The sequence below is a fragment of the Trachypithecus francoisi genome, unplaced genomic scaffold, assembly GCF_009764315.1.
Source record: "Trachypithecus francoisi isolate TF-2019V2 unplaced genomic scaffold, Tfra_2.0 Lachesis_group12, whole genome shotgun sequence".
Classification (NCBI taxonomy): domain Eukaryota; kingdom Metazoa; phylum Chordata; class Mammalia; order Primates; family Cercopithecidae; genus Trachypithecus; species Trachypithecus francoisi.
The window spans coordinates 59,679,146-59,707,109 of record NW_022681457.1 but is presented as its reverse complement, the minus strand read 5'-3'; the positions used below and the strand labels follow the sequence as shown (position 1 = coordinate 59,707,109).

Below are 27,964 nucleotides of genomic sequence, written 5' to 3'. Positions count from 1 at the left end.
ACACTTCCGAACATGTGTAAATAGAGAAGTGGATCTGAAGACTCTCTTACTGCTACTGCAAGGCACTCTGCCCTTCCTTGGCCTCTCTCGTCTTAAGTCACAGATGTCTCCTTGGAACTCTGCTCCATATACTATGGGGCAGAGAGGGGGGTCTCTGATCCAGACCAGGGGGTTCATGTTAGGAAGAGTCCGGGTCTCAGGCTGAGGGTAGATCCAATGGATGATGTTTACATTTGTTCCAGGTCTGAATTCAAACAGGTGGGGCTTGTTATAATCCCATGTGTGGATGGGTGGTGGCTTAGGGGAAGGTGGGCTTGTTATATTTCCATGTATGGATGGATGGTGGTTTACAGGGGACATGCTCTTGTTGTAATCCCATGTGGGGATGGGTGGGTTTACAGGGGACATGAGCTTGTTATAATCCCATGTGGGGATAGGTGGTGGCTTGGGGGAAGGTGGGCTTGTTATATTTCCATGTATGGATGGATGGTGGTTTACAGGGGACATGCTCTTGTTGTAATCCCATGTGGGGATGGGTGGGTTTACAGGGGACATGAGCTTGTTATAATCCCATGTGGGGATGGGTGGTGGCTTGGGGGAAGGTCGGCTTGTTACAATCCCACGTGGAGATGGACGGTGGTTTACAGGGGAGGTGGGCTTGTTATATATCCATGTAGGGATGGATGATGGTTTATGGGGGAGGTGTGGGGATGGATGGTAGTATAGAGGGAAGGTGGGCTTGCTATAATAATCCCACTTGGGGATGGACGGTGACTTGGGGGAAGGAACACACAAGAAACAGAATTCCCAACCCCCTTGCAGAGCTGTGAAATGAAGTTGGCTCATTCCACAGAACTGAATCCACCCAGCTCCCTGGCAGGCAGAAGACAGGATATTCCCAAGAACACGCAACTGGTGAGAAAGGAGTCATCACCCAGGGATGGGGGTGATGAGGAGGAGGTGGATGGGAAGCAGGGGGAGTGCACGGCATGACTGCGCTGAAATGAGAAGATGGGGAGCAGGACAGAGCTGGCTTCATAAAATAGGAGAATGAGAATCCACACAGGCCTCCTCTAAGCTTGAGAAGTTTCCACTGGGGAGCAACTCAGGAAATACCCCCTGCTTTCGAAACAGAAATGCTTCCGAGTCCCCCAGCTTGGAGATTCCATTAGGGGGATTGGGTCCCCGTGGAAAGGAAGAAAGAACAGCAGATGCCTGAATACATGGCTCCAGGGAGCCTTCCAGGCTGTCAACGCAAGAGGCTAGGAAGATCCGTTCCCTTCAGCAGCCTCTCCCTCATTGGCTTTGCACTCCCTCTGCCTCCAAAGCCCAGCCCCCCATGTCCCATCTATACCCCTCTGGGCCCCATCCCAGAAGGACTGGTAAAACCCACGGGAGCTGTGGTGCCCCCAGGTTTGCAGGAAGTGGGTAGTGGGGTGTACATGACCGGCAATGCCAGGAACAGTGTGCTCAGCCCTGGACAGAGGCCCTGAGAAAAAGGCTTGGAGGAATTTTCCCTCGATGTGCACCCCATTCCCCTTGGGGCAGGTCCTCAGACTCAGGGGACACTGCAAATAAAGAAAAACCTCTCCTGGGGCCCTACTTCTTGTGCAGGCTTGGCCTACATACACTGGCAGTGGAAACTGGCCCTGCCTAAATGTGGCCACGCAGACCTGGGGCCTGGAAGTTAGGGTCACTCACTTTACCTTTGCTAGGCATTTAGGGATCCATCACAGTTTCCATAGGAACCCATGGTACGCACTCCCAGCTTCATATGAAGGGAATCAGGCAGCAGTCGTGGGCACTGACCACCAGGAAATCTGACAACCTTCTTCACAATCGACATTTTCTCTTTGAAGCTTTTATCATGTCTTCTCAGACTCCGAATCTCTCACTTTTTACCTCTTTCCCAAAATAAGAGACAACCTAATGCCATAATGTGGTCTTTGGAGTCAGGGTCACTTGAAAAGGTGTTATGAGAAATACAGGAGGCAATGTTTCAACCAGCTAGGGTGATGCAATTGTCCTGTTGTGGAGACCAGGGTTGTCCAATGGGCATTTCCGGCTTTCTGTTCCCTTGTTACACAGAGGACACTTTATTTATTTGGGGTTGTGAAGAACGGACTTGGGGCTTGAGATTGTGTCCTACCCCGAGTCCCCCAACAGGACCAGTTAGACAAGGGCGCAAGGATGGTCATTGAATTTAGAAGTTTACAAAACACACCCAAGCAAAGAAGCTTGGAAACACCGTTGAAATGGTAGGACCCTAAAGTCCAGCTCACGGACCACAAAACCAAGCAACACAAGCAAAAAGCAAAATTGGTCCTTCCCGTACCTCTCTCCCCACCAGGAGGCAAAGTGGAAGAACAGGCAAAAGCCTGTTGCAGCAAACACAGGTACAGCCCAAAAAGGTCAGCAGAATATAAAGATTCCACCTCCACGAATCCTGAGTCTCTTCATTACAAACTACTCCTTCACAGCATGAAAAGAACATGTTCAGATTTGCTGCAGGAAGGCTGGGTGTCATTGTTTCCACATCTGGGATGGGGCATGATGGCCTGCGTACTCCATGCCCAAGTACCCCCACTGCCACCGCCCCAACCACAGTTCCCGTGGGCGGTTGTGGGGCCTAGACACCTAAAAGTCACTTGTACAGAGAAACGGGCCTGTGTCGCCTGGCTCTCCCCCACCCGCCACAGTCATCCACCCAAATTGGAAGGTCCTTTTCCACTTGCGTATTTATGAATTGTTACTCACAGGACCCACCTAAGGGTGGATAGAAAAATGCAACGATCTGCCCAGGCAAACAGCCCAAGAAACAGGGTAAATGGCATTCCCTGAATGTCCTGTTGAGGCTTCCAACAGAGAGAAGAATGTCAGGGGGTGAGGGGGTGTTGTGGAATGAATTAACATAATGACTCAAAACTACACTAATGTTTCACAGCTTTTTTTATTAGCAATACCAAGATAAGTTATTGAAGCATTTTTAGTATTATTTTACATTCCATTCATAAATGACCTAACTTGTAACTCAGCATACAGCACACTTAAAGATATAGTTTGACACTTATTCAGAAAGCTACAATTATTATAACTTACATGCCTTCATTACCAGGAACACCTTAATATATCTTCTAATTACTTCAACAATACTCTGTTCCAAAGCACACGATCACCCAGTACAAGTTTACACATTTTGCTTCAATCACCATTTTTAGGTTGTAGATGTCAAGGTGCTATTCACGGAAATTTTACTGTCATCTGCTCCTGGTTAATAGGACAACCTGACACAATATTAAACTAGCAATATTTCTGCTTAAATACTATGGAGAAAGAGAATTACTGCACTTTTCTGTATTCTTCTAAAGTGTTACAAAATACAGGACAATCAGACACAAGCAGTAATACCCACGAGACCATTGCAGGACCCACCTCTACACGCTCAGGTGAGCTGGTGGAACAGACCCCACCCCCAGCCAGGTTGCCCACAGGTGAAGGGATCTGTCATCCACCAGCAGTTGTCACTCAGGATTTATGACTTTGAGGGAGTTTTCTCTCCTGCTCAAGTTACTAAGCCTTTGCAATCCATGACTAATAGTGGAACATATGGGGTAATATTTTTAGCCTCTGATTCTCTGCTATATATACTGTAGGTTGGTGCGCCGTGTGTATACACATACCTATGCCAATAGTAATTATTTATTCAACACACATATGTGTATACATTCTTCTCTTGACTTTACACGATTAACAAGCTGCAGATAGCCACCGAGGACCACGAACAGACAAGGGCAAGTCCAGATAGACCGACTAGGACAGGGAGTGTCACTTACCTGCAAGAAAATGTTCAGATTTATTAAATAATCCAGAAACCATCAGGGCTAGAGGCATTTGAAAGCAAGGGCAGGGCCACATTCCCTAATTGTTTAATGGAATGATGACAATAAAGTGGTATTTATAAAATTTGGTCCTTCTGTCTCTGGCTAAAGCAAGAATAGTCAACATGATTAGGGCAGGTTGGCAATTAGACATAGAGGTGCTGTTGATCAGCACTAAGTAATAGGAGATAATTACTGCTTATTTGAAACCTGGGCTTTGCACACAACATCTGAAATTAAAAAGAAAAAGAAAAAACCTGATGCCTTCAGCAGATAAGATGTAGCCTGTGTCTAGATATAGTTGTCAGTTTCAACCAGCACTTTGATTCAGCAGTTAAAAAGGTAGACGCCAAGGCTTAGACCCAGGGTACCTGCACCCACTTAAGAATGGATGGGCTCACACCGTTCCTATTTCAGATGGCGGTGGCTGGGTCTGATTGGAGGGTTTAAATTTCCTCAGTGATGTGGGTGTCTTTTCCGACAACACTCTCTTCTCTCAATACTCTCTTCTCTCAATACTCTCTTCCTTCCTCCCAATCTTAAGTCACTACCAGGGGTGGGGAAAGATATATATATTTCTTTTTTTTTTGAACCAAAGAGGCTGATTGCCCTCTCCTCTCACCTAGGCTAGGCTTGGTCCTGAGCAGTAGGATTCATGCAATCCAAAGAGAATATGGACATAGCAACTAAAATTAATGCTACCAGACTTCTCTCCTGATTCAGAGGCCCTGTTGATTCAGCCAGTAGCTTCTGGAGCCAAAAATATGCAGCAAAAGGAAAGGAACATAAACAAGGCTAAATGTCACCAGTGTTTGCCGACTTACAGACACCATCCATTTGTTTGTTCTGAAATGACGAGTGGACCATTTGGCAAATACAATGGTATTCACACAACAGTTCTGTCATCCTGCAGTGCAAACGACATCACGTCAGTGGCATTCCCATTTAATTTAAAAAGAGGGAAGGAGAACAGAAGAAGAATGCCTTTGGAGTTTGGAGAGAGCTGCCATCCAGAGAGGCTGCCTCTCCATCAGACACAGTGCACACAGCAGGGCTCTGGAGGAGGGTTGGGGAGAACCCGCTCCAGGTGCTGGAGATCCCAGGGGACACTGCCTGTGTTTGTCCCTCCAGAGTCAAAGAGAAAAGCTCTGCAGCAGGTTGTGAGGCAGCCAGCAGGGGCAGAACAGGGCGGTGATTTGCATTAACTCACAAGGTTCTGCCCTTGGACTTCAAGGCAGGCCAAATGGTCCTCCTTCCTGGGGTCTAATGTCAGGCCCTGGACACACAGTACGAATGAGAGCAGGCCAGACGGTAGAGGTCAATTGCTCATCTGTAAATTATCCAGTTGGGCAAAGGAGTTGAATGCAAAGGTGTGCTTTATCCATAGTCTCTGAGGCCAATCCATGTAAGAATCAGCTCACAAAAAAGGAGAGGAAGAGGTATGAGAGCACATTTGTCTTTAAATAAAGTAAGGCGGCAGCAGAGACAAAAAGATCTTGCGGTGGAGATGCCCCAGGTCTCCCACACCCCCAAGCCAATTGCCTTCTCATGCTAGCTGGGTACAGCCTGCACTCCCACACACTTGGCAGATTGGAATTTTGTGGTTGTCTTCCTATACCATTTTCCTACCTTCACCTCCCTGGTTCATCAGAACCTGCTGGCTTCTGGGCCACATTGTGGACCCTTGCACAAGATGAAAAATGTACCAGTAGCCATAGACTGTGTATCACAGCCTACACTCAGGGTGTCTGAGCATATGCGGCCCTCACTGTGTATTTCATACCCCAGCCATGGCCTCCTTACAAGTCTCTAACTGACTGCAGACCTTTGCCATTTCTTGGTCAAAGACTGAGGCGGGGCAGGACTCTTCCTACCTGCAAGCACTTGCCTGGTATCAGTAACAGAATGGAGTAACCATTGGGATGGGAGGTCATCATAAAATTGCCAGAATCATCTTCAAAGCAAACTTCCCCACGTACCAAGAAAGAGCTATCAACCATTCATCACGGCCGAAGCGAGGAAATGAAACATGCCTCTCTAACACTGATGGAGGTAAGGTTGATGGCTGCCCTGCTTATGGGACGATTGCGACCCGAAGATGTTTGCACACTGACATCATCTCCTTGCAACAGTTTCACGTGGATGCTGAGCTCCGCAACGTCATGCAAACTCAACTGAGAAGCACTGATCCAAGCTCTTTTATCTCTATCATGTATTTCATCCCTACGCATCCTTCCATCAGTGAGAAAACAGGCTTTCACAGAGCAAGCTGGCTTCAGAGACAACACACAGCCACTGCCTCCTTCCTCTTCTGTGTGTGCTGGCTGTGAGGGGGCAGCTCTGGGTTGCACTGCGCTGGGGTGTTCTCCTGGAAGTCTTTAATGTATACACAGAGGTGTGGTTTCCCAGAAACAAGGCACCAGCCCATCTGGGTCAACAAGTCCTCTACCTCTGGAAAGTCTCTCTCACGTCTCTGGCTTTGGCATTACCAGACCATGGATGGGGCCCTGCTGCTGCTGATGAGAGGTCTCCCATCACCATCTCACCGTCCAGTGGACTAACAGAGGACTAGTTTCTGCATGATTCATTCCCTAGGGATGACCACGGGAACACATTTCTCTTTACACCAGAGCAGGTGTTGACCAACTAAGACCCTGTGGACCAATTCCAGTGCACTGCCTGTGTCAGTACCTAAAGTTCTAATAGAACACAACCACAGCCGTCATTTTCCTATTGTCTACGGTGGCTGCGGTGCTACTTCCAAAGCAGAATTGGGTTGTCGCCAGATACCCCATGGCCTGCGAGCCAATACTTTTTTATTCTTTGGCCCTTTAAGAAAATATTTGCTACCTGTTGCTTTAGACTGAGTAGCTGGTAAAAGAATAGGTATTGGCCAGGCATGGTGGCTCATGCCTATAATCCCAGCACTTTGGGAGGCTGAGGTGGGCAGATCACCTGAGGTCAGAAGTTTGAGACCAGCCTGACCAACATGGTGAAACCATGTCTCTACTAAAAATACAAAATTAGCCAGGTGTGGTGGAGCATGCCTGTAATCCCAGCTACTCGGGAGACTGAGGCAGGAGAATCGTTTGAACCCGGGAGGCAGAAGTTGCAGTGAGCGAAGATCGTGCCACTCCACTCCAGCCTGGGCAACAGAGCAAAACTCCATCTTCGAAAAAAAAGAAAAAAAAAAAAGTAGACGCCTATGCCAAGAATGCCATAAGGTTTAGGGAGAAGAGAAGTCACATTTTAAGATAGTTCAGCTTTGGTTGTCCTGGTTCATTCATCACACATTTAAAAATATGTAAATTGAAGAGGTTTCAGTGGGCCTGAATTCTTGGGGGTGGGTCCCAATCATTTCACTAGCGTGGAAGCCCAGAGTACCCTTATTCCATAGCCTCAGGTATAATTTGGGTTGGGGAAGCCAGTTGCCCAATAACCTGAGGATGATAAGCTAGAGAAGTTAGCACGACTGCTGTTAGTGGGCTTGCATTCTCCCTCACTTCCTCCCAGGCCCATTGGGTCACTAGGTCTGGTAGCCACTGCACATAGGGCCTTGTGCCCATGATCAACATGCTGATATTTATTTACTTCATGTTTATTTTAGAGAAGGGTCTCGCTCTGTCACCCAGGCTTGAGTGCAATGTCACAATCCTAGCTCACAGAGGCCTTGAACTCCTGGGCTTAAGCGACGCCCCTCCCTCGGCCTCCCAGAGTGCTGGGATTACAGGTGTGAGCCACAGTGCCTGCCCTCAGCCTGCTCACAGATGCTCCCAGTTCAGCCAGGTTTCCCTGAGTGGCAGTCACTACAGAGCAGAGCTCCTTGGGGCAAAGGGGAGTGTGTTCTTTTCCCTGCTTTCCCGTTCATCTGTTACTCATTCTTCTCTGTCCTGCCTACCCCTGGGTCCGCCAAAGGACACAGTGCAAAGCCTGCTTGGGAGACCTGACATACAACAACTCCATGCCCTGGCCGTCTCTCTTAGGTTTGAAAGGCAAGGAGTAAGGGTGATCTGGTTGCTATCCAAATCCACAAAATCCCGGATGAAACACACTCTTTAACCGCTCCATGCAGCGGGCCCCATGGGTGCTGTGCAGACCAGCCTTGGTGCTGTGTGCACACGGAAGCTTGCCCCTTCCAAGCCAAGTGCCAACCCAACAGTGCATTAGCGTTTCTCAAGCTGAACTGGGCTTGTCTGCCTTGCTTTGTCCGTGGATGCAAACACTGCTCTGGCCTTCCTCTCTCTACCTTTCAATACTCATGTGGAGCCTGTCCCATTACAAAACCAAGGTCAAACATTCCTATAAAACCAAGGGCACATCCAAGTTTTCCGATGGCACTGGAGCACCCTTGTACATTATGTTCTTTGACAGAATAAAGAAATGTGACTCATTTCTGGAGACTGGAAGTCACCTCAAGAAACTAAGGATTTGATAGGAGTGGGATTTCCTATAATGAGATCAGACCCCTAGTGGGATCTGACCCACTGTGGAAACAAGGATGCCTGTCCTCTGGCTTAATCCAAGATGGCTTAACCTCTCCCTTGGGATTATTATAATATGTCTCTGACAGGCAGTGTGCTATCCTCTGTGGAAAGAGCTTTAGAAAATTCCCACTCAAGCTCTCAACACTGTCATATGCAACAGGCGTCTCCCCACCCAACTGGCTGGTTGGCTTCTCCCCTCAGTGGCTCTCCTTCTGCACCAGAGCTAGGAATCCACTGGCTGTTAGGATAGGCAGGGCACACTGGCCAGGACCCTGGCTCTATGGCACCAAGGAATTTAGGACCAGAGTTTTAAAAGTTAGGAAGAAGGCATGCAGAAATGACAGAAGATCCTGAAAGTACAGCCTGCAATAGGAGTATCACCCACAGACTAGGGTAAGACGCCACCTTCTCCAAATCAACAGCAAGGGTTGAACGAGCTGCTGAGATCTGTGGGGAGCTTATATGATTTGAACTAGGCATTTCTGATGCTTCTTCAAACACTTTTACACCCCTTGAGAACAGAGCTCTTCCTTAAGAAACACAGGAACATTAGCTCCTCCTATAAGCCTGTTTCTATAATCATGAAAGTGGGGATTTAGGTTTACTAACCAGACAAAACCAGCCCTGAACTTTATTCATCCGAAATGAGAAATCTAGGAATGACGCTTTGGTCTGACAAAGCCCAGATTCTTAAGGAGAAATAGTGATCAGCCTGGTAGGCGGATTTAGAAACCCGTACCTACTTTGAGTGAAGAAGAGAAGGAGGAATAAACATTAGAAATATTTTATTCATTGCGCCAATATCACTTCCACCCTTGCAAAGGGAAGCTAGTGGGGGTTTAAAGCTTACAAATGTCACTTGTGCTTCTTGTCATGCTAAAAAGAGAGTGAATTACACTACTTAAGAAACAAACAAACAAACAAAAAACAGCCCATGCGGATTTGTGTGTTCCTCCTAGATGGTAACTTTTAGAAAGGATGAATATGTCTGGACCTTCTGGGATACCACAGTCGCCCGCAAGAAAATGAGAGGAGAACTGCAATTATGGTGGGCCAGATATGGGGGGAGTGGGATGAGAACTGGCAGAGCCAGACCCATCCTAGAGGCAAGAGGGCAGTGGCCCCATCCCCAAGCAAATGCAAGAGCCAGGGAGGATCTTTTCCTGCCTGCTTCCAAACTAAAGCAAGAGGAGGCAGAAGAAATGGGGCCAAACGGAATGCAGAACTCACACTCTCTAAAAATAGGCAGCTTGTGGCCACAGTCAGTTTCAGTATCTTCCCAGGAGTGGAAGGCGGGACAAGGGGCCTGAACCCTCTGATGCAGAAGCAACCAGGAAGCCTTCAAGCTTGGCTGGCATGAGGATCCCCAAGTCCCATGAAAGAGGCGGGGGGTGAGGGGCACAGCTTACATCCCTGGGTCTGCTGCCCAAAGGCTGAAAGGTGGACTAGACAACGGGGCTTGCACATAGTGGGGAAATGTCAGGGGCATGTTGTGTGCTGCTATTTTGGGAAAAGGTGAGAAGTGCCTAAGAGCTTGCAGCCCATAGATAAAAGGCTCTCAAGACCCGGCAGGTTCCCTGAAGTTGGCTTCCCATTCAACCTTGCCTGGTGGGAAAGGATACCATTGGGCAAACTTCCTCTAGCCAGGCAGCCTTCCTTCATTACTGATAGGAAGATGGGAAAATTAATAGGGGTAATATGAGCTCATTTCAATAATAATGAGCTCATGAACATGCCAGGTTTTGATCTTTTCTGATGCATGGATTCCTGGCAGGAACTATGGTCCTACGTAGGTAGTTGAAAGAACTGAAAATAGACTTTAAAAAAAAAGGCTCTAAACAACAATAAAAAAGAAACCACCCCAATCACAAACCTAAAACAACAATGAAAAAAAAAAAAATAAAAGCCTTAAACATTGCTCCACCAGTTAAAAAAAAAAAGGAAAAGATTTGGACTGACATAAAACACTTTTTTCCCTTCTTTTAAGTATTGTTTTTAACAGCTTCAAAAGTAATGAATTGTATATGGCTAAAAATAGATCTGGGGTAGTGATTAATGGGGCCTTGTGAATCATTCAGCATAAGGAACTGTCAATATTTTTTTGAGCTGTCAGAAATCCATTTAGTGATTTTTGACAATTCAAAAAAATATTTCTGACCGCTTGATTCAGTTCCTAGTGAATTAGGGAAGAAGAGGAATAAAAGAAATATATCAATCTAAATTATGAACCCAGAGTCTAGCTTCCTGAATTCTGCTCTGTGCTTAAAGGAACAACACGATGTTGAGGTTCAAAAATATTCTCTTCTATTTTCCCCCTTCCTTCCCTTTTCTTTCCTTTCTTCCTTTTTTCCTTCCTCCCTCCTTCCTTCCTTCCTTCTTTCCTTCCTTCCTTCCCTCCCTCCCTCCCTTCCTTATTTCCATCCTGCCTCCCTGCCTTCCTGCCTTCCTTCCACAGGTGAAGTAAAATTATAGATATCCATTCATAAATTACGGATGGAAAAGTATCATGGTCATTTGTCTCTGGTGAGGATATTTGGGGCTGGTTTCAAACAGAAGAATACGTTGAGGTTCTTTTCGGAGAAAGGCTTTAAATACGGATATCTGGGTGCCAAGAGAATGACTTTGATTCCCCCTGACCACCCCAATATTCATTTGATCCAAACCTAGTCCTTAAATTTACCATTATGTTCTAAAATCTGGAATTCCTTTCGGGTACCCATATGCTTTAAGGAGCTAAAGAAGTGTCAGTTTGCTACAGGATCAGACAAGCATGAATCCAAGATGCACAGGGTCACATCACTACTGTTCAGGGACTTCACAATGTACATGTCTTGTTAGAACAACAGACAGACAGGTGAACAGGCAGACAAACAGAAGGCAAGCGCAGAAGGCCAAAGTCACAGTAACTGCCATTTGGTTTGTCTAAAAATGAGTCACAAACACCCAGAAACCATCTCCCTCTTTGGAGAGAAGGTCGCTTTATTTCTGTACTGTGGTTAGTGTGATATGATTTTAGTATCCTCTAAGTCAATAAAAGACAAGTTTAAGAAAGCAGATTTGGCTTAGCAAAGCAGTAAGGAATTGTCTTTAGGCATCTTTTGCATAAATTGAAAAACTGAAGAATTTGCAAGTTACCATGTCTCTTTTCATTTTTGTTTTGTAAGTTGATTTTCCCCCCTTCAAGTTCTAGATGGCAAACAGGAGTAGTTCACATGGTGAGAGACCACCCCCTTTTCCATGCCTTCTGTACAGGCATTTTAGTACATTATAATGCAAATTGGAACACAAAAGTATGAGTTCTAAAACTTCTAAACAAAATGGACTTTTATGATTGTCTACATTGCAGATACAGCATTGAGGGTTTTTTCTAATATTTCATTCAAAATTTGCTCATGGATAAGTCTACCCCATTTTTGTTTTAAAAAAATGCACAATTCAGCACTGATGTTTTGGGAAATGAACTATAGGAAGAGGATTCTAAAACTTACCACACAAGTCTGGCCTCTTGATACATCCAGAATTTGCTGTGCTACTTGCAAGTCCGTTAAAGGCTGCTAAGCCATCAGAGCTGTAGGCCCTGAGGACCGACAGCATGTTCATCGGCTTGTCCAGGCTCTGCGGCCCCCGCTCCGGCTTTGGCAGGCCCACCAAGGGGTCCTGGGCTTGGAGAAGACCCTGGCTGTGCCACTGCTTCTCCGGTGCTTGGGATAAAGGTGAGACCAGTCCTTGGACGGCCTGGGGGGTGCCTGTGGGCTGCAGGCTGTCCCCGCCATCGCTGCTGCTGTCTTTGCTGAGGGCAGACAGTGGCTTGGTCATCATTTCCGGTTCAGTTTCAACATCCTCTTCATCGTTGTTCTCTCCCTTGGAGGAGTCCATGTCCTCTGAGGAGGCGATGTCGGAGAGGTCATCAGTAGTGTTCTTACTCGTGGTTTCGGGGATCAGGATGGGGGCATCCTCTTCAGAGTGGGCCTTTCCATCAGGCTCCTTGTTGGGGCAGGAACTGGAGGCCCCCGAGCCAACCATGCCTGGGTAAACACCACACTGCTTGTAGAAGTCTGACGGGAAGTTACAAAATGCAGGGTCCACGTGGCTGGTCCATGTGCCGCTCTTCTGCTCCCCCAGAGTCTCCTTGACCTGACCTTGGGCCATCTTCTCAGAAGCAGAGTCTAGAGAGCCAATCATACTGGAGAGGCCCAAGTCTTTGTTTAATTGTACTGAGGGCAGCAGGGCCATCTTACTCGCCTCCCGGACTTGGTCTTTGCAGTTGACTGTGACCCCGATGGTGTTATCTTTGCGTTTTGCTTTGCCCAGGTGGTTGGCCTGGAGATGAAGGGCCATGAGCTCCATGGAGGACGTTGTGAAAGCACAAAACAAGCAGCCATGCCACGCGATGCTGTCCTGCACAGTTACCGAGGAGCCCGGGAGGGAGGCGGCATCTGGCCGCACAGACAAGTCTAGGGGTTCATACTGAGATTTCTCGGACTTCCTCTGGGAGGACTTGCCACTGGGTTTCTCCTCGCCACCATCCACTCCGTGGACTTTCATGGAAGGAGGGTCAGCCAGGGCTTTGTCCTTCACGTCCTTCTCCTTCTTCAAGGAACTGAGGACAAAGCTGTCCATGAAAGCTTGCAAGGACCCTTGGAAATTCACACCATTGCTCACGATGCTTTGATAAGCTCTTCCGATCTCGGAAAAGTGGGTGCTTTTGGCAGGAAGATCGGCGCCTTTCAGAGCATCTGAGGGGATCTCTGAAGACATGCCGGTGGCCTGCCCTGAGTGATCTCCGGACGAGAGCACCCCTGATGTCCACTGCTGAGATGCAGGGCCTCCTCTGAAGTCGATTCCAGGGAGACCCTTGAAGGCGCCCCTCAGGATGTCTGGCCTGATGAACAGAGAAGCTTTGCTTGACATCTCGTCCTTGTGGTCCTGATTCGGGGGCTGCCCAGACAGCGGCCCAGCCCCATTCTGCCGTTCCCGGTGGTGTCGCTCTAAGTGGTATTTTAAGGACGCTGACTGCGTGCCGGCATAGTCACAGTGCGGACACTTGTAGGGTTTCTCACCTGCAAGATTTTGATATAAGAAAAAAAAGAGGCGTTTATCTCATTTTGGTGTGCTGAACGAGGCTGGAAGGATCAACATTTGTTCTTTGAAACAAAGCAGCTCAAACTAATAATTAGAGAACAACTGTTTTTTAATAGAAGAATAATTCGTACTCTTAAGCTTTTTTAATGATTTTGTACCATTTGGGACTATTCAGGAATGACATACTATCTACACACAATTAGCTATCTTTTTCTTTATCTAACATGTGAAAACGGCTGTAGATTTAAAAGCTATGATTATGAAAATTAAGCATAATAATTTCAGCCACAGTGATCATTAAAAGTAGAAGTTTAAAAAGAGAAAGTATGTAACAAATGGGTGGTTGCAATATTTTGTGTATACAATAGCTCTAAAATTTGTTTAAATTATACACATGGAAACCATTTTTAAACCTAAAAATTTTATGGCACTGTTACGCAAGACTGAAATGAATGATTTAAGTCTTGCTCTGCAGTAAATCATGGATATAATTAGCAAATGGCATACTGCACAAGTAATTTATCATTATTTGGAGGGCACCATTCCAGACGGGCTCAGATATCTGCAGACCTACTGCACTGTTTCTAAATAAAGAACTATAAATACAGATTCTATAAAATATTAATACCATTACAGTGCATTATGATTGCAGCATGTAAAGACATATAGTTAAGATAAAAAGCAGTCAATAAAACTTAAAAGAAAATGAGTAATAAAAGGGCACAAAATATATTTAGTTTCTGTATTTGAAATTAACATTATCTACTGGTCTTTGTAGTGCCTTAAATTTGTACTAATGGCAAACCTAATGCTCCGGTAGTAAAATGTGTAATTTACCTATAATAAGCGCTTTCTAGAGAATAAAAATAGCTTTAAAGAGTGTTTTAAAACATATAAGATAATTTTCATGAATTAAATATTTATTTAAATTCAACACCCCCAGCTTCTATTGTTCTTTCCACAATGTGGAAAGATACCAGAAGAGACAACTTACATTTGCTGGCATTGGGGGATAGAGAAGGGAAAGAAGGTAAACGACTGCAGATTTAAATATATTTCAAGAATTTGTTAGCAATCCCAGGGCTTTTCTAGACTTTGCAATCAAAAGGCTCTCTGGAAGGAATAGGGACTGTGACAGTCCCCACTCTCTTATTTACAATGATGCCCTGTCGATATCCACAATTATTTCTTCTAGGAACCTCAACTATTCCCCCTCCTCTTCCTCTGTTCTATTATAAAATAGACTGATCTAAAAAGTAACAGCAAATCATCAGTGAATGGTGTCTTCTGAAGACATTTCACTGTGTCTAGTCTCAGCAGAAGGCATGAGTCCCAGTCCTCCAGGCACAGGGCATTTGGGGGCATGGACTTTGTGAGCAAGAGGGCCACCACCCTGGCTCTGAGCAGGAGATGACACGTTATGTCTGAGCAGGAGATGCCAGAGCCATGGACACCCTGCCTGCCTCATCGGAACAAGGGTGTCAGGTGCTACGAGCCGCTGAGATCTCTCCTGGACACTTTCAGAGGTGGCCCTTAAGTCTAGGAAGGGAACCCAGCAGCGAATCCGTTTCTCTAAACATAAAGGCCACAGTCATCTCTAACTAGACCAATGACGAGGATCTAGGAGGAAGTCTCTATCCCTTTTGGGGTAAAGGTCCAGAGAATTTTAGGCAGTATTTTCCCACTTCTTGGAGTCAGTCCCGGGTTAGACTCAGACTCATTGAGCTACTGCTTTTTAGACATCGCATTGCAGGCCAGGCTGGGATGGGGCACTTCTGGGCAGCAGGATGTCACGGCTGATTCAGCTTACCTGGAAGCCCAGTGATCAGGTGTGACAGAGGCAGTACCTGAAACTTAGAGGGGTTGTGATGGGACCCGCAGCAGGCAGGCCTACCTAGGAACTCAGGATCCTGGCCTACGGGTGAGAGTAAACCCTGTGGGAGGGCCGGGCGATGAAAGCCTGCAGAGGTGAGGCCCGCAGGTGCCGGGTGGGACTCGGGTTGTGTTTTAGAAATGCACCTGGAAATGATTACGTGCATCTGGCAGGCAAAGGGGCCGTAGAGAAAGCACGGACATTCATTAGCAGGAGTTAAAGAGGGGGAATGTGGACTTTCCTCTCAAGCCTGGGGAGGTGGAGAGCTGCCTTTCTGGGTGGGGATGCACAGAGGATGTGCATGTCTATTTCCAACGGATATAGGTTTGAAAGGCACATGGGAGACTAAGCGTGGTGGCTCACACCTGTAATCCCAGCACTTTGGGAGACCGAGGTGGACAGATCACAAGGTCAGGAGATCCAGACCATCCTGGCTAACATGGCGAAACCCCATCTCTACTAAAAATACAAAAAATTAGCCGGGCGTGGTGGCGGGCGCCTGTAGTCCCAGCTGCTCGGGAGGCTGAGCCAGGAGAATGGCGTGAACCCGGGAGGCGGAGCTTGCAGTGAGCCGAGATGGCACCACTGCACTCCAGCCTGAGCGACAGAGCGAGACTCCATCTCCAACAACAACAACAAAAAGAAGGAACACAGGAGCGGTAGTACTCAAACTGTATTGTGCATGTATTGTGCCTTAGAACCACCAGGGGAGTGTGCTAAGACACCAGTTCTGGCCCTAAGGCACAGCGATTCTGATTCCCTGGGTCTGGGGTGGGGGCAGAAGTTGAAGTTGGCCTTCTAAGTGTCCCTGGTGATTCTGATGCAGACAGTGTAAAGACAACCCCTTGAAAAACCAACCTGAAACTGCCCTGGGGTCTTGACAAAGTGCTGATACCTGGTCCCTCCTCCCCACATTCTGAGTTAATTGGCCAAAGATGCAAACTTGGTTTTAGGATCTTTTGGGACTTTCCCAGGTGGCCCTCTGTGGATCCTGAGTGGGGAACCATTATAGGCAGCCTTCCTTGGAAGTGCCTTTGAAGTGGGAACCATGAATGGTTCAGCAGGGAGGACAGTCTAGACCTCAGGAGGTATTTGAGAGTCTGGACTAGGGACTGGACACCCATGCTACTCTGAACTCCACTGGACACAGAATCCCAGTCTTGGGACTTTTTCTTCCTCAACCTGTAATAAGACACGTTGAAGCACAGGTTCTGTGGGGTCTTATCCCAATCCTAAGCTCACTTAGGAGCTAAACTAAGTCTCCTGAATAGAGCCAGCAATACTTATAAACATGCGTGTCACCCACTGACTCAGGAACCTTCAGTTTGATTCACACACATTTTTTGATGGAATGAACCAATGGATGAATGAATAAACACCTGCAACCTCCCTTCTTGGCCCTGGAAACTGAGTAAAATCCAAAGAGCCAGGTCCCCTGCTCTCATGTCTTTTGGAGGAGACATATCGTATAGTAGGCTAGCAGAGTTCATGCACACACACTCACTCTCACACTCACATATAGCATGCGGGTGTGCAGGAGGACAGCACCCCTTCACTCCACCCACTGTCTTTAGAGTTCAAAATAGGCCTTGGCCCTCACAGCTCCAGAGAATAAAAGCCAGAGCTGAGAAACAAGAAAGGCTAATTCCTAGCACTGGAGTCTCCACGGGCCCAGGCCTGGTGAATTAGGGACTGCTTCATGAGCTTTCAAGGGTTTTCTGAGTGCACGTGCTATGCAAGGTTCTAGAAAGCTCTCCACCCACGCTTCCTCTGCCTTCTGCACTGGGATGAAAGGGCTGCCCTGCTCTTTCTATCCATTTCTCTATACAGTTCCACCTCCTGCCGGGTCGCTAAAGGGCTTGGTTTGGGTGGTTTCTTCTGATCATCCCAATTCCTCAGCTAAGTGCTCCGCACGTTGTTCCAGGGGATAAAACCTTCCCCTTTGGATTTATGTTCACAAAGAAACAAGCTCAATTTTAATTTCCTCGTAATCACTAAATGATTGGAAGAACCACTCCTGCCGTCTGTCTCAAAGCCCTCGCTCCCGTGTCTGGGCTTCCTATCCAACAAGAGGCACAGGGAAATGTTTTGAAGATGAAAGTGAGCCCCAGCCGGGGCGTGTTTCTAGCCAGGTACATCCAGGGGCTGAGCTGGGAACCTCCTTAGAACCCCAGCAGCCCCAGGGCTTTGTGCTCCACTGGAAACATCCCAGCTGTTTCCCTGGCATTCCTTCCCCAAAGGGCCCATTTCAGAGTGCTCAGGAGGCAAACTTCTCACAATGTTGGCCTAGATGGGGTGGGGCGGCAGCTGGCGGAGAGGCCTAACAGCACATTTCACAGCCTCCAGGGCACGGTCTATGTCCACGCTTTCATTTGGCTGGCACAGGCAGATGGTGAGTCTACCTGAGCTGAGAACAGCTTCCCAGCCAAGGTCTCTGCATCTGGATGCACTCTTCTGCCCAAGCTCTCTGGGCTAACTCTAGCAAATCCCAGGCCTCCAGGCATGGCCAGATCCATGCCAAAGGAGCCAGGCATTGGACCTGCCTAGCCCTGCCCAACCAAGGCTGGACTCTGCCTGAGACTCAGGCCTGCATTGCCTGGGCGGCCCCAAGGTACAGGCAGCCCCAGACCCTGCCAGCAGCTCTGTCTAGTTGATTGATTGGCCACTTAGGCCATAAATGAGTCCCATCTACTGAGGGGATGACTCAGGTTGTCTCCCAAGGTTTCCAGGGGGTCCTGAGTCCTCTGGTGACCTCCATGATGTTTGTGGGTTCATTGCTTTGTGTTTATCTGTTATATGTGCCACACACTCGCATGCAGGCAGAACCAGGCAGATTAGATGAGTATGCAAAACAGCCATTCTCTCCTGGAGCACAGTGTCACTCAACTCTAACCAACTGTGGGCACTACAACCTTTGATTTTTCCAAGAAAAGTCTTGGTCAGGTATGGTGGCTCAGGCTTGTAACACAGGGAGACCTCATCTCCACAAAAAATTTAAAAGTTAAGCAGGTGAGGTGGCACACAACTGTGGTCTAAGCTACTCGGGAGGCTGAGGCAGGAGGATCGCTTGAGTCCAGGAGTTGAAGGCTGCAGTGAACTATGATTGCACCACTGCACACCTGCCTGGGTGATAGAGTGAGACCCTGTCTCTAAAATAAAGAAAAGAATAAAAGAAAAGTATCATATCTATGAGATATCTGTGTGCAGTGTCTTAATTTTTAAATATTGGTACCTATCTCAAAACTTTTCAAACACTGAAGGGTCACAGTGCTCTATTTTACAGATGGGATCTGGAGCAGGCAGTCATTGTGAAATGTGCAGAATAGAGCCCTTTGCCCACTAAAGGAAGCAGCCAGAAACACTGGTAGCCTTCTGTGGGGAAACCTCTCACTATATTTTAAAGGAGTAAGATGTGGGCCCAAACAATGCATTTCTAGAAAGAAGAGTTTTGCTAGAAAAGGCATAATGAAATTAAAAAGCCGCAGTTCATCATTCCAAGGGATTAATGAAATTATTGGAACTGCCAAACAGTAAGCCAACTTCCCACTGACATATGGCATGAGATATATGTTTAGCTTTAAAATATCATTGATAACCTCTCCCAAGTCACTGTATCATCCATTTTTAGAAATATACGACCAGGTGGTTTAATTAGTTCACTGTACCTATTTTTACATGGTCATATCTTTTATAATTCTGAGCCTCTACTTTGCTCTTGATATGTAAATGGAACCCTCACTGTTCCAGGGAGTTATTCTGGAGCTATTTAGAGCAAGTTCCCACCAGCACCTCTCCAAAAATAACAGGTGGATTCATATTATTCTCTTTGGAAACCATTTTAAGATTTAAGACGTGATTCATGCTTCTAATTTTTTTTTTTGGTTTTTATTTTTTTGCTAAATCTCTAAAACTGTTTCACTTTTAAGTTGAGCAACTGAGTATTTTCCTGTATTTGCATTCTCAATTTGATATTTATTTAGTCCTTCTCCATGTCTTTACTTAGTTAACACCAGGAGAGATAAATATGGTGGTGTCTTTGCAGCAAAGCTTCAGTACATTAATATAAATTGTACACTAATTCCCCCAAAGCATATATATGTTGTAAACCTGAAGACTTTTCACACAGCTGCTTATTGCTAAACAGTGCCTTGTCCAGAAGGGGACAATCTGTGTCTCTAATTGCTGTCACTGAAGCCCAGATTCATTATGTGACTTTCCCATTAAAATGTGAGCATTAATTTGTATAATGAAATATCACCCACTGCAGTGTTCATTAGCCATGCCCTACTGTATACAGCACATTGTTAGCTACCTAGAAACTGTAGTTAATTTCACTAATGGATATTTCCCTACTTAGTGTTTGGTAGGAAATTTATACTGTAACATTACCTCTTCAACTTTTAAGGAAATTTAAATTCAATCAATTATTTTCAACAAAAGTTTAGGATGTCATTAAGGCAGCAAAAGCAAGGATCGGGAACTGAGGAGGAATAAACCAGGCTTTTAGTTCATCTTGGAAATAGAAAAATGATGGAATTTTAATTCAAAACAAAAAGAAAAAAAGACTTATCTTCTTTTGGAGATCTTTTTTTTTTAAATTTTTTCATCATTACTCAGGTGGCTGCTCCCCCACTAATGGCAACAACATGTGCTCTCCTTTTGGAAAAGGAAATGAGAAGAATGCCCATTTTAACCGATTTCTTTTTGAAAATGTGTGCAAGGTGCTTTTATATTTACTCAGTGTGTGAAAACAGCCTGGTTACCTTACATAGAAGCATCAAAGGTAAGAGACGTAGACACCAGCCATAAGTAAGGCACCTGGATGGGGCTGGCTGGAAGTTTCATTTCCACCCATGTTTATGTATCAGCCGCTGCTCGGGAAGCACTTTGAAGATGAAAGGTGGTTTGCACCATAGCATGAGAAGCTTATCAACTCTGTCATGCTGGAAGTGATTCCACTCCCACCCACATCCACCCCGTTTCCATCCCAGGAGGTCAGAGCGCCTCCACATGCCACAGTGACCAAGCCTCACTACTCCCCTAACCTTGCTGTGCTAGTGGGGAAACCCAAGCACGTGGGGCCAAGGAAGCCTGGCCTGGGGCCAGTAGGAGGGGGGGTCAAGGAGGAGCCGGGGTGCACAGTACTTCCCTTTTAAATTCCCTGGAGGCTGCACCAACACCACTTGTGAGTACAAGTCACTTCTTTCCTTCCTGTTGGGTATGGTGTGGACACACACTGTCAAAGAAATGTTGCATTAATTCCCTAAAACAAGCCAGAAATTCACTCAGAAAAGTAAAAAGTAGCAATACAGTGCAGCGGTGAAGAGAATGAGGTTCTGAATTAGGCAGATCTGATTATAACCTTTAATCCAATGCTGGGCAACTCCGGGGCGGGATAACTTCACGTCTCTGTCTCTGAGGCTCAGCGCCCTCCCCTGCAGTGGGGCAGGGGATGGAGCCTTGGTAACTGAGGTGCTGTAGGGATGAAGGAGCGAGTTAATGCGCAGTGTCTAGCACAGTGTCTGCATGTGGGCGTGGACAGAACGTGGGACAGAACCATCACTGTTACTGTGCCGTTACTCCATCCCACGGGCTGAGTTCTGTGTTCAGCCAGTTGCTGTCATGCTTTGTAGTCACAAGGCAAGATAATGCCCAGGCCTCCCTCCCTACACCCGACTGGGTGTGCAGTCCTTTGGGGGCTGCAAAGGAGAACTCCCTCCCTTCCACAACCCTCTTTGGTCCTATAGGAAAGGGACAAGAATACAGGTGAGGGCCCAGCCAGCATCCAGGGGCTGTGCCGTGAAGACAGCAGCCAGGAGTTGGGGGTTGCCGGGCGTGCCCTTCAGCCCAGTGCTGAGTCCCTCGTGACCGCAGCCTGAGACCCCTGGGAAACCACCACTGACTTCCCTGTGCGGATCCATTCCAACAAAGAGGTTCCGACTCAGGGCTGGAACATGCGGCACATCATAACCAGATTAATAAACCACTCGCAGAACTCGAGAGGGGGAAGAAACTAATGAGATTTATTTTTAATTAGTCCCTGAACTTTCATGCCTCCAAGTTTTCACGAGTGAAGTTGCTTATTACATTTCTCTACAGTGGTCATTCCTTGAGACAACCCCATCCTGAAAAACCCACACATGGGAGAGCCGCCCTAGGGAACCCAGCCAGGAGTCCCACAGCCATGCAGGAGGTGCTCACCCATCAGGGGGCCAAGCCTCCCCCAGCCTTTCAGGGATCTGTCAGCATCTGCCTGTTTCCTGTGCACACAAAACAGATACATCAGACCCTCCAGAGTACCCCCAGGCACCTGGCTTCCCAAGGTAGGGTGCAGGGAGGGGACGTGGAGGGAAAGAATGGCATGTGCGCATGGAGACCAATCCTGAAATGATTTGCCAACCTCTCAGGAGACTCTGGGGACATGCGCCCTCCCCGTTGCATGTTACAACTAGATGTTTGCTGATGTATCTCTGTTATGGTTAATTTTTGTGTCAATTTGACTGGGCGGCAGGGTGCCCAGATATTTGGTTAAGGATTCTTCTGGGTGTGTCCGTGGGGGATGTTTCTGGATGAGATGAACGTTTGAGTGGGTGGGTTGAGTAAAGAAGGTGGCCCTCTCCAATGTGGGTGCACCTTGTCCAATCCGTTGAAGGCGTGAGTAGAACAAAAGGCTGAGCGAGGGGGAGTGCGCTTGCTCTGCCTGGCTGTATTTCAGCTAGGACATTGGTCTCCTGCATTCTGGCTCAGGCTCAGACTGGAATTTACACCATCAGCTCTTCTGGGTCTCCAGCTCACCAATTACAGATTTTGGATCTTAGGACTTCTCAGCCTCCATAATCACTTGAGCCAATTTCTTATAAATCTCTTGTGTGTTTCTGTGTGTCTCTGTGTGTGTAGCATATCTCTTTCTTTTTTTTTCCTTTTCTTTCTTTTCTTTTCTTTCCTTTTATAGAGATGAGGTCTCACTACATGGCCCAGGCTGGTCCTGAACTCCTGGGCTCAAACAATCCTCCCACTCCGGCCTTCCAAAGTACTGGGATTACAGGTATGAGCCACTGTGCCTGGCCATATATACATTTCCTATGGGTGCTGTTTCTTTGGAGAACCCTGACTGATGCAGTCTCCTTTCTGAGCCTGCAATAACTGGCTCTGAATTAGAAACACAGACACTATGCTGTAGAAGAAAAATTGCCCATATCCAGTGATTGGACCCTAGTCTGCCCAGGGTAATGTTTCCATGAGGAGAGAAGTTCAGCCCTCTCTGGGTCAAGCAGCCATCAACGTCTGCCCTGCCTGGAGCCAGAGTGAGGCAGCCTCCAGGATCTGATGGCCTTGGGGATTCGCGAGGTCCTGCAGGAGCCTCCCCTTGGTCCCCTGTGGACCTGGCTGAAGCTTAGGGTGCACCAGAAACATCCTAGTGACTCATAGGCTCTCCTGGGCTCCCAGATGTTCACAGCAACCTGACTGGTGCATCTAGTCAGCACCTCTCCAATAAACAAGTGTTAGGAGAAGAGAAACAGTAATTGAGTTAATGCAGTGGGGAGAAAAAGGAGAGAGGTTTTATCCATTGATGTTACATGATCGAGACTTCCAATAAATATGCAGTCAGAAAAAATACAGAGAAGGTGCCACCTCATATCCCAATTAAAAATATATTTATTACATGTTGGGTTTTAAAATGTGCTCATACGGGTTCATTGTTTAAAAACTTCAAAAAAGATGGCATTTTGGAGCACATGTATTTTTGTTTCATAAAGAGACTGCTGTCCTCTGGCCGTGTCATTTAGAAATACAAAAACTGTATGGTATTTGGAGCAAGGAGAGACACCGGGGCCAAAAGAGAAGGCAGTCAGGGCCTCTCACCAACTTGAGTCCCACATGAAATCACTTATTAACAAATACATTGATTTTGATTTTTAATTACTTGTGTAATCTACACTTTTACATTGTCATAATAGATGTTTATTTGGGTGATTTATAACATGTAACACTTTCTGTTCTATTCAAATGCACAAGTGTAAGCATTTTCCAGCTTCTTTGTTCTTAGATAAAAAGGAAATTGATCTTTATCTGGTTACCATTCTGCCTGTTACACAAGGCAAATGCTGCTTCCGAGGGGTGGTGGAGGTGGTGTGATGTTTCCATGGCTTCTTTCATTTTCTCTCTGATTCTAGGAAGTTTCCAGAATGCCTCTGTCCATGGCCCTATCTTGTCTCTCTCAATGTCTCTAAAGACTAGTCCGAGGTTTGTGAAGCAGTTCAGAAACATTAGTCTTTCTCAAGCTTGAAAACTGTGAAGAGCAGTAACCATTTGCTCTCTCCCAGGTTCCCCCGAATTTCTGTCAGCCTTGGCCCTAAGTTGCCTGGAAATATTCTGTGGAGTGTCTACTCTTATGTCCAGGGAAGCTGACTGGGCTTGGGGCAACACGGTTAGCGAAGCCCCTTGTTGAGAGGCACCGCCATTCCTCACTGACTCTTACACTCTGCAAGGCCGACCTCACCCATGGAGAGCAATCCCCTGGCTGGGAAACGTGGTCCAGTGTTCTGTATCGACATGAAATACACAAGACAAGCCTGGCCTGATTTCCACACTCCTGCAGACAGCTTAAGGGTGGGTGCCCTGTGGACCACCGCCCGTATCCTGGCAGTCTGCAGGTCCCCGCCCCAACCAACCACCACCACAACTCTGGGTCCAATCTGGGGAGGAAAATGGACATTAGCATCATCTGAGAAAACCACATGTCTGGGCTGACTGCCTTCGAGCCTGGTCACTTTCACCAATTGACGCAGGAATGCCTGGGTCAGCAAATACTTTCTGAGTGCCCACATGGGTCAGGCTCTGTTCTAGGCTGGGGACACAGCTGGACAAACAGACACAGCCTTTGCTCTCAAGGAGTTCACATTCTAGTGCATGGAGAGAAACAACAACGAAATACAAAGGCATAGTATGTCAGATGCTGTGAGCACTATGGAGAGGTGACACAGGGAAGGAAAGGGGTCTAGAAAGTCCTGGTGGGGTGGGGGGTGCACTGCCATGTGGGTGGGCCTCATAGAGAAGGGGGCATCAGAGCCAGACCCTGAAGGGGAAGCAGCAAGCCATGCAAGTATCTGGCAGAGAAGTTCAAAAGGCAAAGACTCTGAGATCAGAATGCAAGGCCCCCTCCCTAAACTCCCGGGAAGAGGATCTTCCACTTTGTCTATGCCCAAGAAACCAGCGCTTACAGCCTGACTGCCAGGCCGTGGTTTCTGATGGGTTCCTGTGTTCCCTGGGGAAGGGACCACTTTCCCTACAGCCCTTGACTCCTCCGTGCCACCTTGAACAATGCAGGGAAGACAGGAGGAGTCACTCACTTATTTGAGCATTTCTTCTGTCATTCAATCTTTCAAATAAATTCATCTGCCCCTACTGGGTGTAAGATGCCCTTGCAGACCCTGGGGTTATAGAAATGAGAGCAATTCAAAAGATGGACAATATTGCCACCTGTGCAAATCTTAGACACTGCTTGGTGGGAGACAAATAAGTGATGAACCCCAACAGGGTTATTTCTGAAACTGTTAAGTTTATAAAGAAGATAATGCCGGGGATGTGAGGGCTGTTTTAGGTGGGGTAGTCAGGGTCAGCCTCTCTGAATAGATCCTAGTGAAGCTAAGTCTCCAGGGATCACCTGGAGGAAGATTCCAGGTGGAGGGAGGGGCAGAAACACAGGTCCTGCAGCTGGAACAGGCATTCTGCATTGAGGAACAGGAAGAAGGCAGGCGGTGTTTCAGAAAGGTGCCAAGGATGAAGAAGGGGGCAGGATGGGGCCAGGGGCAAGGCATGGGCAGGTGGTATGAGGCCGTTTGGGAGAGTAGTGGGACCTGGAGGACCGTTTTAAAAGACACCTCTTTGGCCTGAGATGACTCCAAGAGAGGCATGCAGTATGAGCAGGGCCAGTGACTCAGCCCATGGCCACCTGTGCCCATCTGTCCTCAGGCTTCCCTCAGTGTCAGGGAGATTTGTGGGGACCAGGTGAGGCTCCAGGTGAGGGGTTTCTTGTCTCCCCCAACGCGATGCCCACGTGGCCCACATGCACTCAATATTCCTGTGCAACCCACAGCCTTATTGATTCCTTGGGAAATAAACCACAATTATTTTTGAAAATAGATGGCATATTTGCCTAGCCTCTGAAGCAGCTCATACTCCAATAGATAAAGTGTCAGGAGGAAAATCAAAGAAAATGGAAGTGTCCATATCTCCAATAGATTTTTTTTTTATATTGGCAATGTGCAAGCAACAAGCAGAAAAGCTAAAAAGGATGATGACTGAGGGACACAGAGAACTCCCTGTTGCCAGCCAGTCCTCAGCCGGTGTGACGCCAAAACATGAGAAACTGCCAAAGAGGTGCAGCAGCCACTTGCCCCCGTTTGCCTAAGAGCATCTCAATTTCTCCTTTGAGGAGACATAGGAGTCACTTTTCCTCCACGCCACATGGAGTGATGGGGATTGACTCCAGCTGCCCTGTCCCAGGTCTGGGCAAGTAACGCAGGCCGGGCTAAAGCCTGTTCTACCTGGCTGCTTGGGGAAGTGGCTTCATTCCCTTCTACACTTAGGAAGGTTTGAGCTGAGACTCCATCACTGACACCTGGGAGACTCCTGGTTCATACAGGGGCGTGGGGAGGGACCCCTTCAATACAGCAGAAGGAAACCGTTAGCAAAATGCCCTAGAGGCTCAGACGCGACCCAGTTATGTAGGCTGGGACCATCCGAGTCTACATTTACGAGTTCCTGCGTCATTTGCAAGGTGAGTGTTAGTTAAGGGACGAATCAGGAAACGAGGGCCGCTTATGATCCACACAGTGGCGGCTAGACAGGCCCAGGGAGAACCTTCCAGACTTAGTGACCCACACAGTTGTGGACCTGGGCCAGAAAGCAGGCAGGATGGGGGCCTCCTCCTCCTCTGGGCTGTGCCCCTGGATGCACTCAGACTTCTCACCTGTGTGTATCCTCAGGTGCACCTTAAGGTGATGGGATGTCCGGAAAGTTTTCCCACAGTACGGGCAGTCCTTCATGGCCGAGCCCAGGCTTCTGTCCCGAAGCAGCGCCGGTTGCTGGACGCCGGCGGATCTCCCAGCCTCCTCGCCAATGTCTGCAGCGAAGGAGAAACGTTCTCACATCACTTCAGCACATGTCAGGAGTTGTTCGCACCAAAACTGCTAACACCACACAAAGTTAAACATGTCAATACTACACCTGTCTATTTCATTCTTTAAATCTGACAGAATGCTGACAATTCCTGTATTTTCTTGTTATTCTCTTAAATTATTTCATCTTGCCTATCATCATTTTAAGCAGCATATGGTACCTTTATATTGAATGGAATTAAACAAGAAAAGAAACAGCTGTGTCAGCAGCTGGTTTGATTTCTTCTTTTGCTTAGTTCCTATTAAATATTTTTTTTCAAAAGTTTAAAAATGTTGGTGTTTGTTGAATCTGATTAATTTATAATATGGACTCACTGCAGAGTTCACTATAAGACTGAAATCATATTTGCATTATAGCAAGCAACAAATTAAAAAAAAATGTGTGTCAGCTGAGTCCCTAAGACATGCAGACATATGGCTATTTTGGGACAGGAAAGAAAATTATCCAAAACTGATCATTTCTTCCTTGTAGAGTCTTGTATCCATCACTGGCTGGTGTAATCTCATGAAAGGGAGAAGAAAAAGTATGGAAATGTGATTCCACAATTAGCCCATGATAAACATATAGTGACATATTCAAAGTCATATGCAGAGACTCAGCTGCAAAACTCCCATAAACTTATAGCACTGCAGACACATCTTTTTGCAGTGACTTGAGAACTTCCTCTGTCAAGTATCGATACAAATTTTCCTTCCTGCTGTTATTTGTTATGTAACCCAAACCATTAGAAAACAGAATAAAATTTACATATGGCTGCCTTCTGCAAAGAAATTGTGGGACATAATAGTAAATAAAACTGGAAAAATGTCTAGTGGTTGGAGGATATGTTATTGCAACCCCCGAGGCCTGACATCACACTACCAAAGAGATGACAATTGGGAACTCAAGGAGGAGAAGCAAGAGAACCTTCTCTGGGCTCACTTTTCTTCCACAGTCATGGACCTCCCCACAGAGCAGGAGTCTGAAGGCCTGGCACAGAATCTAAGCTCCTGAGGATAGCGGGGTCCTCACCGTAGCTTCCAGCCCACCCTCTAGGCCTCACGGTAAATCCCACGAGGAGAACGAGGGAACATTATGGGGTAATGAGATCTGTGAGTTCTACAGAGATTACAATAAATAAGATCTGTGCCTTCCAAGCAATGGAAAATGCAGACTGTTTTTACTCCTCAACGTCTGTTCCTGGGGTTCTCTGCTAACAGCCAAAAAGGGACAGACTTGTAGACCATGAGAAAGATGAAGGCCAACACATTCAATTCTTTTTTTGTTTGTTTGTTTGAGACAGTGTCTCATTTTGTCACCCAGGCTGGAGTGCAGTGGCACAATCATAGCTCACTGCAACCTCAAATTCCTGGGCACAAGTGATCCTCCTGCTTCAGCTTCCCAAGTAGCTGGAATTACAGGTGCAGGCCACCATGCCTCGTTAAGTTTCTATTTTTTGTACAGACAGGGTCTTGCTTTGTTGCCCA

General features: G+C 46.9%; 1 protein-coding gene across 4 annotated transcripts in view; it reads right to left on the bottom strand.

The window, feature by feature from the left end:
- The window catches only part of ZNF536 (zinc finger protein 536), a 487,592-nt gene that overhangs the window by 151,097 nt on the left and 308,531 nt on the right, over positions 1-27,964 (bottom strand). For 3 of the 4 annotated variants that reach the window (XM_033225583.1, XM_033225582.1, XM_033225584.1), the window contains exons 4-5: positions 26,290-26,442; positions 11,851-13,422 (exon numbers count right to left, since the gene is read on the bottom strand). In XM_033225583.1, the coding sequence (XP_033081474.1) occupies positions 11,851-13,422; positions 26,290-26,442 (1,725 nt within the window). Of the gene's footprint in view, positions 1-2,931; positions 3,834-11,850; positions 13,423-26,289; positions 26,443-27,964 lie in introns of those variants that run through there. The other variant, XM_033225586.1, reaches the window with a different exon arrangement.